At 43.0% G+C, this 16,299-nt stretch overlaps 1 protein-coding gene across 4 annotated transcripts in view; it reads right to left on the reverse strand.

The window, feature by feature from the left end:
- The window catches only part of LOC139262042 (gamma-aminobutyric acid receptor subunit gamma-2-like), a 161,906-nt gene that overhangs the window by 115,161 nt on the left and 30,446 nt on the right, over window positions 1-16,299 (reverse strand). For all 4 annotated transcript variants that reach the window (XM_070877203.1, XM_070877202.1, XM_070877204.1 and 1 more), the window contains one exon: window positions 12,482-12,619. In XM_070877203.1, the coding sequence (XP_070733304.1) occupies window positions 12,482-12,619 (138 nt within the window). The remainder of the gene's footprint in view (window positions 1-12,481; window positions 12,620-16,299) is intronic.

The raw sequence follows: 16,299 nt of genomic DNA on the forward strand, positions 1-16,299 counted from the left end.
GAGTGTGGTCAGTGCTTCAATGCTGGGGATGTTAGCCTGGATGAGGATACTGATGTTAGTGCGCCTATCCCCCTAAAGGATTTGTAGGATCTTGCGGAGACATCGTTGGTGTTATTTCTCCAGCAACTTGATGGGGTACAACAGACATGATTTTTGCAGCGCGACAGTGACAGGAAAAATGCAGGGAACAGCGCCAGCCCTTATATATGGCCTTCTTCAGCCTTACAAAGGCCTTTGACACTGTCAACCGCAAATGTCTATGGAGCGTCCTCCTCCGTTTCGGATGCCCCCAAAAGTTCATCACCATCCTCCGCCTGCTCTACGACAACATGCAGGCCGTGATCCTTACCAACGGATCCATTACAGACCCAATCCACGTCCGGACCGGGGTCAAACAGGGCTGCGTCATCGCCCCAACCCTCTTCCCAATCTTTCTCGCTGCCATGCTCCACCTCACAGTCAACAAGCTCCCCGCTGGAATGGAATTAAACTACAGAACTAGTGGGAACCTGTTCAACCTGCACCATCTCCAGGCCAGGTTCAAGACCACCCCAACCTCTGTCATGAGCTACATTACGGAGACGATGCCTGTGTCTGTGCACATACTGAGGCCGAACTTCAGGACACAGCCGACGGATTTACTGAGGCGCAAAAAACCATGGGCTTTATGCTAAACATCAGTAAGTCAAAGGTCCTCCACCAGCCTGTCCTCACCACACAGCACTGCCCCCCAGTCATCAAGATCCATGGCGCGGCCCTGGACACCGTGGACCACTTCCCATATTTCGGGAGCCTCCTATCAACAGGGATTAGGGCATCAAAGGTGATGATGAGGGTGTGATTGAGCAGATCGGTAGCTGCAGAGATGTTGTAGTGAATGGAGGGCCAAAGGCTGGACAGTTGGGTGTTCATAAGTACAGTTGTCATCATCATAGGCATTCCCTCTTAATCGAGGAAGACATGCTTCACTCTAAAAGTGAGCTCTCACGTGACTGAACAGTTCAATACAGGAATTACAGTCTCTGTCACAGGTGGGGCAGACACCGATTGAAGGAAAGGGTGGGTGGGGAGTCTGGTTTGCCGCACACTCCTTCCGCTGCCTGCGCTTGATTTCTGCATGCTCTCGACGACGAGATTCGAGGTGCTCAACACCCTCCCGGATGCTCTTCCTCCAATTAGAGCGGTCTTGGGCCAGGGACTCCCAGGTGCCGGTGGTGATGTTGCACTTTATCAATGAGGCTTTGAGGGTGCCCTTGAACCGTTTCCTCTGCCCACCTGGGGCTCGCTTGCCGTGTAGGAATTCCAAGTAGAGTGCTTGCTTTGGGAGTCTCGTGTCATGCATGCGGATGATGTGGCTGTTGTAGGAGAGTTGGGAGAGAGTATTTCCAGGGTGGACACAGAAGAAGGTAGGATTGGGAGAGGTGGGGGAGGGGGGTTGGTGGGGGTGGAAGGGCAAGTGGGTGGAGAGTGCGACGAGGAAGTGGACAGAGATGGCCATATCTGCAACTGACACAATGGGAGTAGCGAGGCCCCGAGAGATGGCAAGGTCAAGGGGCTGGTGGTGAATATGGGTTGGGGAGTTTACATGGAGGGAGAGATTAAGGGAGGACAGGAAACTAGTGAACTCAGAGGAGAGAGTGCATGTTAAATTGAGAATGAGAAATGTTTCAGTGCAGAGTTAGAGGGAGGAAAGTGGTGAAGAAATATCAGTAATAACATTTTTATTGTACTTGGATGGACGGTGGAGAAAGAGAATTTTAAATGATGTGAGAGGGGTGGAACAGGGTGAGATGCTCAAAGGAGGAGAAAGTGCTGGAGGATTAGGGAGACAGACCAAGGTATGATTTGCTGATGAGAGCCACATTGCCACCATGGCAGTCTGAGAGGGGCAAGTGGCATAAGGTAGAACCAGGCGGGGAGGCGTCATTTAAGGGTAAGGCATCAGCGCCCCTCAACCAGGTTTCCATCAGGGCCATGATGTCGATGCCATCATCCACGATATGCTCACGGATGGGAAGGACCTTGTTTGCAAGTGAATGGATGTTCTGGAGGGAGATGCAGAGAGGGTCGATAATGGCTGCCCCACTGCCTGCATCCACGGGGTCAGCACTGGGGGGGGGGGGCTGGGGGGGTTGGGGGAAATGAGTTGGACGGGGAGGAGATTGGCAAGATTAGCCCCCAGTGGACATGCTGGGTGGGAAGATCAGCGAGATAGTAGGATGGGACAGTTGTGGTTGCTGCTCGTAAGGAAGCAGCGACGTGTGCCTCGATGGGCCCTTCGTAGGATGCCAAGAGAGGCACAGAGGGAAGCTGTAAACTTATCTAGGAGGGAGTCAAGTAGGAAGGTCAAAGAGTAATTAAGGATTGGGGCGGGCCGAGTATCTGAGAGAGGAGAGATGAAAGGAGGCATGACGACAGGAGAGAATGGTCAAGGAGGGATAAAGAGAAAAAGTAAAGAGGGGAAAAGTGGAAAAAGTATTGAATGGCTTGTGTCCGGAGCGGCAGCCAAAATGCATATGCGAATGGACAGGGGAAAAGCTCATGTTACATTGGCCTGTTTGAATGTAGTAGTTAATGGTATCCAATAGTAGGGAGACCAGGGTCAAAGTCAGAGGTCCCATGGAAGGACAAAGTTGACATGAACAGGATGGGTCAGCATGGAGCATCGACGAACCACTGTCCGAAGCAGGCAAATGAAATCCAGAAGCTATGTGAAGTGTACAGAGATTGAGGTCGCGGTGCAGAAAGATGATGAAAGCCACTTTGACACAAGTTTGTGGATCGCAGTAGATCACCGTAAATACTGCAGTCAGCGACCAGCAAAGTTGAAAACCTGTAGAGGAGTGAACAGGTAGCTGTTTGCAGGGGCAACAGAGCTGAAAAACCAGTAGAACGGGTTCAGTAGAGACATAGCCACAGTGAAAAGGAAGAGGACATTTTTGCAGCAGAGATGGGGAAGCAGCAGGTAGTCTTACGGTATAATTCAATGTAGTTCAGTGCAGAAACATAGCAGTGTAATCCAGTGTAGTTCAAAGCAGAAACGTAGTCTAGCGATGTCCATCGAAGTCCAAGAGATCAGAAACCAATTTGACAGAAGAATTCAGAGTGAAGACTTGAAGCGACTGAAGCAGAGCAAAGCCACAGCCGATGATTCAAACAGTGTAGTCGGTGAAGCAACAAAGTCCTGTTTGCGAGTGAAGGAAATCAAGTTTCTTCAGCCGATGCAAGTTCTGAAGCAAAGAACAAAGGCATGCCGGGGGATGGGCAGTGGGTCCTGCAGGCATTGAACTTGGAGCTTCTAGCTTTAAACGTGCAGATTGAACTTATAGTTTGGGCTGAAATGCCTTCACTATTAGAGGCAGGATAACATTAGGAGGGGAAGACAGTAGATTTGGGATCAAGCAGAGTCAACATGGTTTTATGAAAGGGAAATCATGTTTGACAAATTTGCTGGAGTTCTTTGAGGATGTAATGAGCAAGGTGGATAAAAATGAACCAATAGATGTAGTGCATTTGGATTACCAGAAGACATTCGATAAGGTGCCACATAAAAGGTTACTGCACGAGATAAAAGTTCACCATGTTGGGGGTAATATATTAGCATGGATAGAGGATTGGCTAACTGACAGAAAACAGAGAGTCAGGATAAATGAGTCATTTTCAGTTTGACAAACTGTAACTAGTGGGGTGCCACAGGGATCAGTGCTGGGGCCTCAACTATTTACAATCTATGTTAATGACTTGGATGAAGGAAGCAAGTGTAATTTAACCAAATTTGCTGATGATACAAAGATGGGTGGGAAAGCAAATTGTGAGGAGGACACAACAAATTTGAAAAGGCATATCGATAGGTTAAGTGAGTTGCAAACATTTGGCAGATGGAGTATAATGTGAGAAAATGTGAGGTTATCCACTTTGGTAAGAAGAATAAAAAAGCAAATTATAATTTAAATGGAGAGAAATTACAAAATGCTGCAGTACAGTGGGACCTGGGGGTCCTTGTACATGAATCACAAAAAGTCAGTATGAAAGTACAGCAAGTAATCAGGAAGGCAAATGGAATGTTGGCCTTTATTGCAAGGGGGATGGAGTATAAAAGCAGAGAAGTCCTGTTTCAACTGTACAGGGCATTGGTGAGACCACACCTGGAGTACTGCATACAGTTTTGGTCTCCTTATTTATAGGATGGATATACTTGCATTGGAGGCAGTTCAGAGAATGTTCACTAGATTGATTCCTGAGATGAAGGGGTTGTCTTATGAAGAAAGGTTGAGCAGGTTGGGCCTATACTCATTGGAGTTTAGAAGAATGAGAGATGATCTTATTGAAACATATAAGGTTATGAGGGGGCTTGACAGAGTAGATGCAGAGAGGATGTTTACTTTCGTGGGGGAATCTAGAACTCGGGAGCATAGTTTCAGAATAAGGGGTCGCCCATTTAAAACGGAGATGAGGAGGAATTTCTTCTCTCAGAGGGTCGTGAATCTGTGGAATTCTCTACCCCAGAGAGCTGTGGAGGGTGGGTCATTAAATATATTCAATGTGGAGATAGACAGATTTTTGAACTACAGGGGAGTCAAGTGTTCTGGGGAGCGGGCAGGAAAGTGGAGTTGAGGCCAAGATCAGATCAGAAATGATCTTATTGAATGGCAGAACAGACTCGAGGGACCAAATGGCCTACTCCTGCTCCTATTTCTTATGTTCTTATGTTCTTAAATAGTATGATGATGTCAGTTATACATTTTGATAAGACATAATTGAAACAACATTTATAGTTATAGAATATAGATGTCTACAAATATATATTAACAATCTATTTCTGTAAACTAGAAGTTCTATGTTCCTTAAACTGTCAATAATCACTTGCTGCTTAAAAACTTAAAGCCTTTCAGTTTTAATTGGCAGCCTCATGAAATGAACCTGTGAATATTGCAGTCTCACTGAAACAGCATCACCTTCTAAAAATAGGGATGTGACAGAAAACAGTAAGAATGAACTGGATATTGAATTGCAAGTGAAGTTGGCTGAGCCATGATGCCACCAGTCACCTAGCATGGCTCAGAGTGGGTACCTAGCGAAGCTATGGCATTGACTGCTATAAAATCCACTCGCATAAAAACAGTGCAAGAATGGTGGTGTAGTGGTATTAAGTTGCATAGAAATTAGGTAAACTCCTTGATTATTAGAAAGCTATATTTACACTGTGTCCAACACCAGTCAGAATCCCCCAGACAGATATTTGGGGTAATGAGGCATTTCTAAATTAAAGCTCAGGCATCCTAAGCCAAGGAATTCAACAATTAAAGCTATAAGCAATGTACTACAGGCAGAAACTGGAACAAATATACATGGCATGTGGTGAGGGTGGAATTTGCTGCAGACTAGAATTAAATAGTACAATTTCTGCCTGATTGTATTGGTATGACATACATGATTCAGACTTGAAGGGCTGAAAATTGAGTACCACCCATTTCCCTCAAGAAACTCTTTGGACTAAAAATTCGAGAGCTTAACGCCACCTGTTACAGGCAAAAGGTTGCATGAATAGGATGGCCACCGCTCCTTTGTCAGCTGGTGGCAGGTCCCGTGGCATCCTCCATTTTCCCAGGACTAGCAACGCTGCTGGTAACATCCATCACCCTGCAATGCCGACTGAAAGTCACCACGGTGAATTTGGACCTTTGAGCTGACTTCAGCGCTGGGTCCTAAGTTCGCCATGTAAACCAAGCATGCAGTAGACTGACACAGGTGCTGTCAGCACCTCTTTAAGGGACACATACATCTTTCAGGTAAGTTTGCATTTAAGCTTTTTGATTTTATGACTTGCTGCAATACATGCTAAAAGTTTTTTTTCAGTGTACAGGGAGCGCTGCTGGTTGCTTGCAAGGACTTGGATGGTACAGGAATGCCTCTGAGAAGATAGAAAATGCTGCAAATACTCAACAGGTCAGGTAACATCCGTGGAAAGAGAAACAGTTTTAAAGTTTCAGGTCAAGATGCTGCCAGACCTGCTGAGTATTTCCAACATTTTATGCTGTCATTTACAGCATCCGCTTGCAGACGGAAGAGGAAGACACAGAAGCGGAGGAACCGAAGAGGAGGAAGCAACCCAGACAATCCCTTTCTGGCCAGGATATCTGGGATGGTATCATCTACCTGCAGCACCAGTGACAACCCAAATTCACCTTTCAATATCAGTCCCACACCTTACCTTCCCTGTTAATGATCATCACAGTGTACTCTTTGCCACAATGCTAAAATAAAAGCCACCACAAAGCAAACTTTCCAATCCAACTTTATTCATCTATCCATCCAATATGACATCAAGAAATCAACTCATCACCCTTATGTATTCTCTTAGTGACATAAGAACATAAGAATTAGGAACAGGAGTAGGCCATCTAGCCCCTCGAGCCTGCTCCGCCATTCAACAAGACCATGGCTGATCTGGCCGTGGACTCGGCTCCACTTACCCGCCCGCTCCCCGTAACCCTTAATTCCCTTATTGGTTAAAAATCTATCGATCTGTGATTTGAATACATTCAATGAGCTAGCCTCAACAGCTTCCTTGGGCAGAGAATTCCACAGATTCACAACCCTCTGGGAGAAGAAATTCCTTCTCAACTTGTTTTTAAATTGGCTCCCCCGTATTTTAAGGCTGTGCCCCCTAGTTCTAGTCTCCCCGACCAGTGGAAACAACTTCTCTGCCTCTATCTTGTCTATCCCTTTTATTATTTTAAATGTTTCTATAAGATCTCCCCTCATCCTTCTGAACTCCAACGAGTAACGACCCAGTCTACTCAATCTATCATCATAAGGTAACCCCCTCATCTCCGGAATCAGCCTAGTGAATCGTCTCTGTACCCCCTCCAAGGTTAGTATACCCTTCCTTAAGTAAGGTGACCAAAACTGCACGCAGTACTCCAGGTGCGGCCTCACCAATACCCTATACAGTTGCAGCAGGACCTCCCTGCTTTTATACTCCATCCCTCTCGCAATGAAGGCCAACATTCCATTCACCTTCCTGATTACCTGCTGCACCTGCAAACTAACTTTTTGGAATTCATGCACAAGGACCCCCAGGTCCCTCTGCACCGCAGCATGTTGTAATTTCTCCCCATTCAAATAATATTCCCTTTTACTGTTTTTTTTTCCAAGGTGGATGACCTCACATTTTCCGACATTGTATTCCATCTGCCAAACCTTAGCCCATTCGCTTAACCTATCTAAATCTCTTTGCAGCCTCTCTGTGTCCTCTACACAACCCGCTTTCCCATTAATCTTTGTGTCATCTGCAAATTTTGTTACACTACACTCTGGCAGTGATGGCCTCAGTGATGTGGTCTCACTTTGTTCATTCTGGAGGGCCTCCTGGCCCTGTGGGTGTAGAGGACCTCTCCTGCAGTATTGACATAAGAACATAAGAAATAGGAGCAGGACTCGGCCATACGGGCCCTCGAGCTTGCTCCGCCATTTAATACAATCATGGCTGATCCGATCATGGACTCAGGTCCACTTCCCTGCCTGCTCCCGATAACCCCTTATTCCCTTATCGTTTAAGAAACTGTCTATTTCTTTCTTAAATTTATTCAATGATCCAGCTTCCACAGCTCTCTGAGGCAGCGAATTTCACAGATTCACAACCCTCTGAGAGAAGAAATTTCTCCTCATCTCCTTTAAATGGGCGGCCCCTTATTCTAAGATTATGCCCTCTAGTTTTAGTTTCCCCTATCAGTGGAAACATCCTCTCTGCATCCACCTTGTCAAGCACCCTCATAATCTTATTCATTTCGATAAAATCACCTTTAATTCTTCTGAATTCCAATGAGTAGAGGCCCAACCTACTCAACCTTTCCTCATAAATCAACCTTGTGAACCTTCTCTGAACTACCTCCAAAGCAAGTATATCCTTTCGTAAATATGGAAACCAAAACTGCACGCAGTATTCCAGATGCGGCCTCACCAATACCTTGTACAACTGTCGCAAGACTTCCATCCCCTTTGCAATAAACGCCAAGATTCCATTGGCCTTCCTGATCACTTGCTGTACCTGCATACTATCCTTTAGTGTTTCATGCACAAGTATCCCCAGGTCCCACTGTACTGCAGCATTTTGCAATCTTTCTCTATTTAAATAATAACTTGCTCTTTGATTTTTTTCTGCCAAAGTGTATGACCTCATACTTTCCAACATTATACTCCATCTGCCAAATTTGCAGATTTTTTGTGTTCCCCCTGCACAAAGCTAGAGTGCAGTGTGCAAAACCCTGGGGGCCCTTTCCCTGGCTTGCTGAGCTATTTGTGATATTGCTGAAGCACTTTTCCCAATTTTTCCCATTTTTTGAGGTTCAGAATGGAATTCAGCTTTAAGAGCTGAAGCCTCCCATTTCGGACTTCTTTTTAACATTAATTTTGTTTTAAAGACAATAAGAGCTGAAATCTATATTTTTTCATTTCATTTTTATTTTTATTAGTTCAGATTGCCCTTTTAATTTCCCACAATGCCTAGCAAACTCTATTGCCTCACTTCCAGATGCTGTTGGAAACTGGAATGTAGGTTCTGGACATGAACTTCAACTCCCATTCCTATGCTAATGCCACCAGGAAGGTATTACTCGTAAGTTCTGGACTAAAAATCTTTAGCCCCATCTTGTACTGCTTCGTCCATTTTCAACAGCTGTTAACCCGAGGCCATGGTGACACTGGAAAATCTTTTGTGGTCTCCACGTATTTTCAGCCCGTAACATTTTCCATTCAGCCCTGGCAACTGCAGCAGGTGCAAAACGCACGACACAGGTTCCTAAAGTGACCTATCAACATCGTGAAAAATCTAAGCTAATGTATCCAAAACTTTCATCGATGGGATGGAGGGTTACTGAATAACAATGAAACCCTTGGAAAAAAGGATGTTATGAAAGAAGGATGTTAACAAGCGAAGGAAGAGGACCTCCAAGGCAATCTCACAGATCATCCAGTTTCTATATGATGAGGTAGTCTGATTGGATGTAATAATAGTATCAATGCAAATGGATCTGGAGTGATTGTAATTTGCTTAGGCGAACAAATGATGGCCTCAAACCCAAATGTTGTGACCCTATCAATCAGCGGCAGTTTAATAAGAAATGGATTGTATTAAGGACAGACAACATTGTAATATGTTCTTCTGAGAGTGCGATCCAGGAGACAGTGGAACACAGGCAAGGAGAAATGCTTACGCTTTTAAGAGGAAAGGTTTGGAATAGAGTGATAGACTGCAACAGAAGCAAAAATAGTAAAGATAACATATAAATATGAGGGAGAGAGTGAGGAGCGGAGAGAATAGGGCAGAAGGGGAAAACAGTGTTGAGAAAAAAGATATGACGAGGAAAAATAAAGGTTTTTACATTTTTTTCAATTTATCCCTAAAATTGTTACTTAAAGGTTTAATTGTATAGTGTAGCTTTATTACGCTAATAGTATTTGAGTATAATATTGTTCGGATGTAGCACAGCATTACTGTGTACGTGTGGGAAACTAATGTAACATCACTTTTTTAAAAAGGAGGGAGAGAGAGAAAACGGGGAATTATAGACCGGTTAGCCTGACATCGATGGTGGGAAAAATGTTGGAATCAATTATTAAAGATGAAATAGCAGCGCATATGGAAAGCAGTGACAGGATCAGTCCAAGTCAGCATGGATTTATGAAAGGGAAATCATGCTTGACAAATCTTCTGGAATTTTTTGAGGATGTAACTAGTAGAGTGGACAAGGGAGAACCAGTGGATGTGGTGTATTTGGATTTCAAAAGGCTTTTGACTAGGTCCCACACAAGAGATTAGTGTGTAAAATTAAAGCATATGGTATTGGGGGTAATGTATTGACGTGGATAGAGAACTGGTTGGCAGACAGGAAGCAGAGCATCTGAATAAATCGTTCCTTTTCAGAATGGCAGCCAGTGACCAGGGTGCCACAGAGTTCAGTGCTGGGACCCCAGCTATTTACAATATACATCAATGATTTAGATGAAGGAATTGAATGTAATTATCTCCAAGTTTGCAGATGATACTAAGCTGGGTGGCGGTGTGAGCTGTGAGGAGGATGCTAAGAGACTGCAGGGTGAATTGGACAGGTTAGATGAGTGGGCAAATGCATGGCAGATGCAGTATATTGTGGATAAATGTGAGGATATCCACTTTGGTGACAAAAACAGGAAGACAGAATATTATCTGAATGGTGACAGATTAGGAAAAGGGGAGGTGCAACGAGACCTAGGTGTATGCTACATCAGTCATTGAAGTTTGGCATGCAGGTACAACAGGCGATGAAGAAGGCAAATGGCATGTTGGCCTTCATAGCTAGAGGATTTGAGTATAGGAGCAGGGAGATCTTACTGCAGTTGTACAATGCCTTGGTGAGGCCACACCTGGAATATCGTGTTCAATTTTGGTCTCCTAATCTGAGGAAGGATGCTCTTGCTATTGAGGGAGTACCAGATTGATTCCCGGGATAGCAGGACTGACATATGAGGAGAGACTGGATCAACTGGGCCTTTATACACTGGAGTTTAGAAGAAGATATGTTTCGATAAGATCACCTCTCATTCTTTTAAACTCCAATGAGTATAGGCACAACATATCTTCATAATTCAACCCCCTCATCTCCAGAATCAACCTAGTGAACCTTCTCTGTACAGCCTCCAATGCAAGTATATCCTTCCTTAAATACGGAGACCAAAATTGTATTCAGTACTCTCGGTGTGGCCTCACCAATACCCTATACAGTTGTAGCAGGTCTTCTCTGCTTTTATACTCTATTCCCCTTGCAATAAAGGCCAACATTCCATTTGCCTTCCTGATTACTTGCTGTACCTGCATACTAACTTTTTGTGGTTCATTGCCAAAGACCCCCAGGTCCCTGTGTACTGCAGCGCTTTGCAATTTTTCTCCATTTAAATTATAATTTGCTTTTCTATTTTTTCTGCCAAAGTGGATAACCTCACATTTTCCCACATTATACTCCATCTGCCAAATTTTTCCCCACTCACTTCGCCTGTCTATACCCCTTTGCAGATTTTTTGTGTCCTCCTCACAATTTGCTTTCCCACCTATCTTTGTATCATCAGCAAACTTAGCTACATTATACTCGGTTCCTTCATCCAAGTCATTTATATAGTTTGTAAATAGTTGAGGCCCCAGCACCGATTCCTGCGGCACCCCACTAGTTACTGTTTGCCAACCGGAAAATGACCCATTTATCCCAACTCTCTGTTTGCTGTTTGTTAGCCAATCCTCTATCCATACTAATGTATTACTCTCAACCCCGTGAACTTTTATCTTGTGCAGTAACCTTTTATGGGCACCTTGAATGCCTTCTCTAAATCGAAATACACCACATCCACTGGTTTCCCCTTATCCACCCTGCTTGTTACATCCTCAAGGAACTCCAGCAAATTTGTCAAACATGATTTCCCTTTCATAAAACCATGCTGACTCTGCTTGATTGAATTATGCTTTTCCAAATGTCCGCTACTGCTTCCTTAATAATGGATTCCAGCATTTTCCCAATGACAGATTTTAGGCCAACTGGTCTATAGTTTCCTGCTTTTTGTCTGACTCCTTTTTTAAATAGGGTCAAGTTAAATTCTAAAAATATATTTTCCAGTTCATTTATATTGTACAAAAAGAATGCATATTGGGAGCAGGCTGTCTGCAATGATTTGCCCAAGAAGAAATTCCAGCAATATCTCAATGCAAACTACATGTGCCTTGTAAAAATACTGGTGAAATCATAGTTTCAGACTCCACTATGTAGATTTGACACTCAGTTCCACAGATTGCAATTGTGGTTTGTGGGCATTTGTCAATGTTCACCTTAAGATCAAGTAAAATACAACTTGATTTCCATATAATTTTGAGCTTCTAGGAGATCACCCAAGCAAAGGATTCAAAATATGTAAGAGACTCATTAAATTATTATTCCTGAGCTTATGGATTTTGTGTTCAGTTTGTACTTGCATTAGTCTTATAATGTATTATTTTAATAGAACACTTCATGCTAAATGTATTGATACTTGTGACATCTGACATCAGAGTATGCCAATCATAACCCATGTAGCCTCAAAAGAGGTATATTAAATTATCTTAAGAGTGGCATCGTACATATATTTGCTAAAAGTGAGATATTACTTCCAGATGTTTCTATAGTGTTTGACCCAAAACACGAAACTGATCTTCAGCTGGCTTGCACATTCCCACCCATAACACACCTCAGCTCATTACTGCAAACATTTCCAGTTGTAAATATCAAGTTTTATCAGTAGCAGAGCAAAAATTCAGCAGGATAAAGCTTCCTGTTACAAATGTTCTGTTTAAACAAATACTTTTTCACAGTTCTCAAAAACTTTCCTTTACAGCCAGTGAGGGACTCAAACCTCAATAATATGACTCCTTGATGGGTAGAACTGTTTGCTAATTCACAGTAACATTTACTAAATGACTTACCCGAAGTAGTCCTGACAAGCTCTGTACTATTTCTCAATCCAATAAATGCAAACTGATATAGCCTCCAAGAGCGTGTGTCTCCAATCCGAACAGAACTGTCTCTCCACTGGTATATTATTTCATCTTTGGGATAGCCATCTAGAAATGAGATTCGAGAAAGTTCAGTTCATCATTTTTTTATTACTGTCATATTAAGACTGCTTTCTTATATGGAGTGTGAAATCTTGTATTCAGAAGGATATAAGAAATTCTGAAGGAAGAAAAGGCTATCAAATGTGCTCCATCCACAGACCAAATACATTACCCTATCATGAGCACTATCCCAACTATTCAATACCCTGAAGCAAAATTCAGACAATCAGAGAATAGCTTCAATTACAAGATGAAAATGTAATTATGGTTGAGGAATGCCATTCAGCCCACCGTGATTAATCCATTCAGAAAGACCCTGCCATCCTACCATTGTGACATCTCATTGTTTCCGTAAAAGACTTTGATGTTTTTGCCTCCACTTCTCTATCTCGAAGTTGATCATTCTTTGTGTGAAGAACTTCCTGATGTCAGTTTTAAATGTAACTTTTACTAATGTGAACCTGTGTGCTCTTGTCCTCTACTCTGACAATTTCATTTAATGCAAGATTGTGGATACACCTTTTCAATTCCCCTAACTCCTGTGTCTGCTTTTTTTAAGATCACCTCTGCTTTCCAGACTGAACAGTTTAATTTTCTTTAGTTTTGCATCGTAACTTAGATCTTTAAAATTAGGGACCGGCATAGTTGCTCATCTATGCTTTGCCTCGAGGGTTTGATTATTTCCTTTGTATCTTGGTGACTAGAACTGGTTGGACATGATGAGTCTTGAGTCACTTATTTTTCCTTCCTATGTGTAGTACACACAATGCACTTGTCTGCATTAAAGTTAGTTTAATTCTGCCATTCTTTGGGCACATACATATTTTGTCCATCTCATTCCGCAATTTCTAAGCTATCCCTCCGATTTTAGTATCAACTGAAATTTTGCTTGATCCAGATTACCGCCCATACGGTGAAACTGAAAATATACGCCAAGTCTTTCACACATGCCCTCATATGGACATCTCCAATCTTTTGGTAGCTGGACAAGTGGGTCAAGGTCAGATATTAATCACTAAGTTGCTTTATTTAACAGAGAGCAAGTGAAAGTGCAAAGTGACAGTTATAATCATAATGAATTTATTTCACTGAACTTAAAAGCCCTCCACTGGAATAAGAAGAAAAATAAACAACCATGTTACAGTGTCCCATGTTAGTAGGCTAACTAAAAGTCCTCGTCAGCCTTTTGTTTCTGACCAGCTATAAGCTTGAGAGAGTTTTCCCCTTTCTAGGCCAGATTCCCTTTCCAGACCTAACTGGACTGACTTGCAGAATACATGGGTTTATCCTCTGTAATGTATGCACCTGCGAGTATGTTCATAGGTTTGTAGAGCTGTTGGGTTTTAGTGCCCTCCCGCCCTGCCTTTTAGCCAGGGGGCACTTGTATAATTTGTGTTTCAGTGCCCTCAAAAAAAAAACAAGGGGGCACTTGTTTGAAAGTGTTTTGAATGTCCCCCAGATCAGGGGGCACTTGATTTAACATTTATTTTGTTCACAACAAAAGACTTGTAGAGCTGTTGGGTTTTAGTGCCCCCCTTCCCCCCCCCCCCCACCCTTTTAGCCAGGGGGCACTTGTATAATTTGTGTTTCAGTGCCCTCAAACCCCTCCCCCCAAAGAAAAAACAAGGGGACACTTGTTTGAAAGTGTTTGGAGTGTCCCCCAGATCAGGGGGCACTTGATTTAACGTTTATTTTATTCACAACAAAAGAGTTGTAGAGCTGTTGCATTGTGAGTGGCTTAGCGGATGAACTAGTAATGTGATTGTTAAACCTTTACTATTGAGAACTAATCAGTTTATTTACAATGTGTCGCTTTGAATTCTTAAGCAAAGAACCCATAAAGCAAATACATTACAATTCTCCTTTTTCTTTCTTCTGATCAGTTGTTCCCCTGACTTCTTCCCCATTCAGTGATTTTCCTGTTAGCATTTTAATAAACCCAACAACCTCCCCCTCCCCAAAATGTATTCTTGGCAGAAAAGGCTCAAATGAACAGATCATTGCAAAGTCAAAAAGTATAGATATTCACTAGGATACCTGAACTAATATGTTTTGTCTAAAGCACACTGGTTTAGATACTTCATCTGGAATCTAATCTATATTTCCTAATGCTAATGTTTTGTAATTTTAATTCCTTGAGGGTCAGATTTTACTTTATATTAGCATTTTACCAAGAATTCTGCCAAGATCCTCCTGTGTTAGATTGACTAAAACAAAGATCTATCTTTTTTACATAGAAAAGCAGTTGAATGTCCTCTCTCTTTGTTAACCCATGCCAGCTATTGATCACCCTGTGTGTAAACATTCTTCCTGGCATATGTCCTAAATTTGATTTCTCTACCCTGAACCTGGGTCCTCTTGCTTTTTGGCCTTAGCAGTATTGTTTCATTCTACATAAATGCTCATGAACCTTCAAAGCCAATCAAGCAAAACTTCAGAATATTTATCCATTCCAACTATACTATACAACCCTTGCTTGCTACCCTTCACAGATGACATTAACTTCTCCTCCCCTCCCGCACCCCCCTCACCCCCGCAAAGAATGTTAGCAATGAAGTGCAGTATATAATACCAGCCAATTGTCATCATACAGGCAGATAAATAGATATTCAGAAAGATCATTTTATTTTAAATTTATTCTTGAGATGTGGGTGTCACTGGCAAGGCCAGCATTTATTTCCCATTTCTAGTTGCCCTTGAGAAGGTGGTGATGGATCTTCTTCTTGATCCATTGCAGTCCATGCAGTGAAGGTGGTTCCACAGTGCTGTTAGTAGGGAATTCCAAAATTTTGACCCAGCGACAATGAAGGTAAGCGACATATGTCCAAGCCAGAATGGTGTGTTACTTGGAGGGGCACTTGGAGGTAATGGTGTTCCCATCAAGTAAGTAGATTACTTGATGATTCTACAACACCTCCCTTCACGCTGCATACCCTGGTGCAGGGCCCAGATGGCAAAAATTCCTGACTAAAGCATAACCTATTCCCAGCCAATAACTTTCCCACCCGACCTCCGTTTTTGCCCCAAAAACAGAAAAGCCTAAAATCCAGCCCATGATTCTGTGAGTATGACTATGTCAGGCTGTTGCTGGACTAGTCTGTGGGACAGCTCTCCCAATTTTGGCACAAGTCCCCAGATGTTAGCGAGGAGAACATTGCAGTTTGACTAGGCTGGATGTGCCGTTGCAATGTCCTAACCTAAGCCAGTGCCAAGGTCGATGCCAGATGGTCCATCCACGGTTTTATTCTTCTTATTGTTTTTTGTAGCAGTTTGTTACAATTGAGTGGCTTTCTAGGCCATTTCAGAGGGCAGTTAAGTGTCAACCACTATTGTGGTTCTGGAGTCACATATAGGCTAGACCAGGTAAGGTGAGATTTGAACTCATGTCTCTGGATCATTAGTCCAGGCCTCTGGATTACTAGTCCAGTAACATAACCATTATGCTACCATTCCCATTACTGTAAGTAGGGATTAGGTGGGGTCAGCAAGTCTATGATCAGAGGATAGGGGAAGCCCTGGCCATGGGGAGACCAAGGTATCATCCTGTCCCACAAGGAGCCCTTAATGTTTTTTGAAGGCCTGGATCCTTGCTGCTGTCAGCTTTGCTGGAACTGCGAGATCGTGTGGGCCCTGGTTTGCCTGCGCTTGAACTGGTGTGCACATGCCGATGATATCATCGAAACGAG

Source organism: Pristiophorus japonicus, chromosome 4 (genome assembly GCF_044704955.1).
Source record: "Pristiophorus japonicus isolate sPriJap1 chromosome 4, sPriJap1.hap1, whole genome shotgun sequence".
NCBI lineage: Eukaryota > Metazoa > Chordata > Chondrichthyes > Pristiophoridae > Pristiophorus > Pristiophorus japonicus.